General features: G+C 30.7%; 1 protein-coding gene across 1 annotated transcript; it reads left to right on the top strand.

The window, feature by feature from the left end:
- Positions 1–1,642: 1,642 nt before the first annotated feature.
- On the top strand, positions 1,643–3,172 carry LOC107618894 (LIM domain-containing protein WLIM1). The gene is made up of 5 exons (XM_088503349.1): positions 1,643–1,893; positions 2,001–2,097; positions 2,287–2,327; positions 2,436–2,525; positions 2,781–3,172. Exons 1-5 carry the CDS (start codon positions 1,756–1,758, stop codon positions 3,015–3,017), a joined length of 603 nt encoding a protein of 200 aa, XP_088359475.1. The 5' UTR covers positions 1,643–1,755; the 3' UTR covers positions 3,018–3,172.
- The last annotated feature ends 596 nt before the right edge of the window (positions 3,173–3,768 follow it).

The following is a 3,768-nucleotide window of genomic DNA, read 5'->3' as shown; positions in this document are numbered from 1 at the left end:
GCTTCGTACTTAGAAGTTTACCGCAACAACACTACATCATCGTTTAATTCTTCTCTTGATTCTTCCCCTATAACTGCATCATCTATAAAGAACAAATACCACCGTGGCAGCGACTCTTCTTAATTAAGCACATTGCCACATTTTTTAAAGTAATGGTGATATAACCTATAGAATAGTCTAATTTTGACGTGGCTATGCAATAATAGTCTTGGTGCTGTAATAATAATACATACGTGTGTGTTTCTTATATAACAAAAGCATTTGTTTATACTAGAATAATAAAATTCCTTAACTACTTTAGTTCAACTAATGTGGCTTTGTGGCTCGATCATGCAGTTCACATATATATATATATATATGCTAGCAATTATTGATTCTCTCCATTAATAGAGAGAATATTATATTCATATGGTCTACTTTGTATTTTATTATTACAATAAATGTTTATGGAACCTTAGCTTTAATTTTGAGATGTTTATTTCAATTATAATTTTGCCAACTTTTAAGATGTTCCTTAAGTACTGCCGCTGATTAATTATATTATTTGGGTGCTAGAGATTCATTGCAGTAGTCATTTTTTATTTTTTTTGGTCGGTGAATTGAACAACCCTCAATTCTAAATACACAATACACACCCACACACTCTTCATATACTTATCAATTTTTTTTCTTCGATTGCAACTAGTAGGACTCGAACCCGAAATCTTTAAAATGGAGAGAGGACGAAATACCGTGTGAGCTGTGGCTCATTGGCATTGCAGTAGTCATTTCAATTAATCGATATAACACGATGGGCCATAGAGTTACATATATTGTCACTTTGAATCCTCGAATTAATAAGCATGGCATGCACCGAACTTTTTGACCCATTTTTTTTTTCTCCCTTTAAAAAAATCAAAGGTAGTAGAGATCTTTCGGCCAAGCATGGCTGCATGGGGCTGCTTCTACTCATTTTGTGTTTGGTCTCACACGCTCCTCCTAATTAATTAGTTTCCTCTAAAAGTGCAAATTTTAATTAACTCACTCTCGGGTCTAAAGCACTGGTTGGTTCAAGAACGTCTCTCTTAAAAGTATTTCGGCACATAAAAAATATAATATGGATTATATTGGATTTTGTGTAAATTTCACATAGATTTATTCGAATTTTTCTCAAATTTTTTTTCAAACACTAAATAAAGGACTTAACGTACGATTAGAGTAGGTTATCAAATTCCTAATCTTTATGCTTCTTAAATCATTACTGACTTAAATATCAAAATCTTTTATAATTACTCTTTGCAGTTGGTTTATTGAATGACCATCGAATAGAAACTCACCATTACTCTCTCTCATATTAACCCAACTTGGAATCGAGGTTAATTCCTTCTTGAAAAGATAGAAAAACAAGAAAGAAGAAAACAAAAGTGAAAGAAAGCTAGTTATTTTAATACAAATCCATAAATAAATATGACTGCAAGGCTAGTAGCACTGAATGACATAAAGTAACAGCAATGAGTAACACATTTGAACTTTCTCAACGTTGATGGTACTATGGTCATTTCAGCAGAGTAGCTCCAAATCAAATAATCTATCTGGCCACTATTATTATTATTATTAACATTATTGGCTGTCTTTAATTAAAATTGTAAATGATGTAGTAGACCCAATAGGCATGACACATGATGACAAATATGTAATATAACAAGTTGTTATGTTTGTGGGAAGGAAATTAAAGAGTTTCTTTTCTTTCTTGTGATTGTTGAAGTGATCAGAGAGATGGCAACATTTGGAGGCACAACACAGAAGTGCAGAGCATGTGAAAAGAAGGTGTATTGGGTGGAACAGCTCACTGCTGACAACAAGGTCTACCATAAATCTTGCTTCAGATGTCACCATTGCAAGGGTACCCTCAAGGTTAGTGCCTCCTTCAGAATCAAACATATTCTTGCATTGTTTGCAAAAGGTTAATAGATATATATATAGTAGTCCTCATTAATTTCTGTAATTCATCCTTGTTGCAGCTGAGTAATTATTGTTCATTTGAGGGAGTTCTATACTGCAAGCCTCATTTTGATCAACTTTTTAAGATGACTGGCAGCTTGGACAAAAGTTTTGAAGGTAACTAATTAAATCAATTTAATTTCACTAATTACTAACTACTTGTTTAATTCTTAATGCATAAGCACTACTTGGATTATTGTAATACACACTGAATTCATCTTATTACTAAGTTATATATATATATATATATATATATATATATATATTAGTATTTATCTCCTTTGATCTGATTATTGTAAAATTTAGGAGTTCCAAGAACTGCAAGGATTGAAAGATCTGCTGATCAGGTTATTTAACCATTCTTGATATCTTAATATACAAAAATAAATAAATAGATAAAATTACTCCTACTAATGCTTAGGATTCTTATTTGTTTGTCTCTAAAAATTCTGCAGGTACAAAGCAATAGCAAGGTTTCAAGATTGTTTGCAGGGACTCAAGAAAAGTGTGTTGGTTGCAAGAAAACAGTATACCCTATTGAAAAGGTATAAAAGACACTAAGAGAAAATCTAGGGGCCAGCAACTTTTGTGTTTTGTGCCCAGCACTTAATTATCAAGAGAAAAGTGAGTGATCTCCCACCATTAGATGTAATCTCACACCATTAAAAACACTATTGATGGTCAATTGATGGTTACAAAATACAAAAGTTGCTAGCCTCCTAGCACTCCTCATTAAATTATATTCTTATTGCCATACTTGTATTCTATTCACATTTATGATGTTAATTTTGTTGTTTCAGGTGGGTGTTGATGGGAAATGTTACCATAAGGGATGCTTCAGGTGCAGCCATGGAGGGTGTGTAATAAGCCCATCAAATTATGTGGCCCATGAACATCGCCTTTATTGCAAGCACCACCATACTCAGCTCTTCAAGCAAAAGGGTAACTTCAGCCAATTTGACATTCATCAAAATGGCCATAGCAATGGCCACGGGATTTCTGAGAATGATAACACAAATTCTTCTTATGAGCAGTAATCATGAAACTTTGATACATGTACAAGCATTATTTTTGTCATCTAATGGAACTTTCATAGTTACAATAATGCCCATTTTTTTTCTGTTTTAGTTTGTTTTATTAAATATGTAATGGTATTTGTGAGTCAAAGATTGTATCGAGAACTTTGATGTTGTGAATTTTTTTCTTTTTTGAAAATTGTTTATGCAAAAATATTTTATATATTAAAATCAATCGCTAAATAAACTAATATGTATTTGTATATATTTATACATATTAATTTATATATTTTTAATTAAATAATTAATTACCAAAATAATAAATTTATCAAAATAAAATAATTAAACTTAGAATAGTTGAATAATTAAATTTTTTAAAATAATAAAATAAAAAAGTATAAAATATCAAATACATATTTTTATATAAAGTAATTGTTTTTTTTTTTTATTTTCACGTGGCATGATTATTGATTATAAGATAATAGATAAGTATTATTAATTACTAATATTGATATAATTAATAACTAATTAGGTCCATTTGCGTTTTGCTTTGAAGCTTTTATGCCTTTTCCAAAGAAAATTTCTAATGCAACATTGGCCAAAGACTATTACACAAAGCAGATTTGGTATACAGTCTTCGAAAGTATGAATTGTACTGTTCAGATATAGTAATAACTACAAGATCATGCTTCTTCTTTTTCGCTGTCTGACAATTAAAATGTAAAATACAATGTTATGAAAATTGGACCGAATCGGTAGATTGGTCCAATTA

This window comes from Arachis ipaensis, chromosome B1 (assembly GCF_059453495.1).
Source record: "Arachis ipaensis isolate K30076 ecotype BB chromosome B1, ASM5945349v1, whole genome shotgun sequence".
NCBI lineage: Eukaryota > Viridiplantae > Streptophyta > Magnoliopsida > Fabales > Fabaceae > Arachis > Arachis ipaensis.
This window is presented reverse-complemented; position numbering and strand designations above follow the sequence as displayed.

Excerpts from the sequence above, each read along its gene's own strand:
- LOC107618894 (XM_088503349.1), top strand. The coding sequence starts at position 1,756 with ATGGCAACATTTGGAGGCACAACACAGAAGTGCAGAGCATGTGAAAAG. Across the intron at positions 2,328-2,435 it reads TTGAAAGATCTGCTGATCAG|GTACAAAGCAATAGCAAGGT; the intron begins GTTATTTAACCA and ends AAAATTCTGCAG. Across the intron at positions 2,526-2,780 it reads CAGTATACCCTATTGAAAAG|GTGGGTGTTGATGGGAAATG; the intron begins GTATAAAAGACA and ends TTGTTGTTTCAG.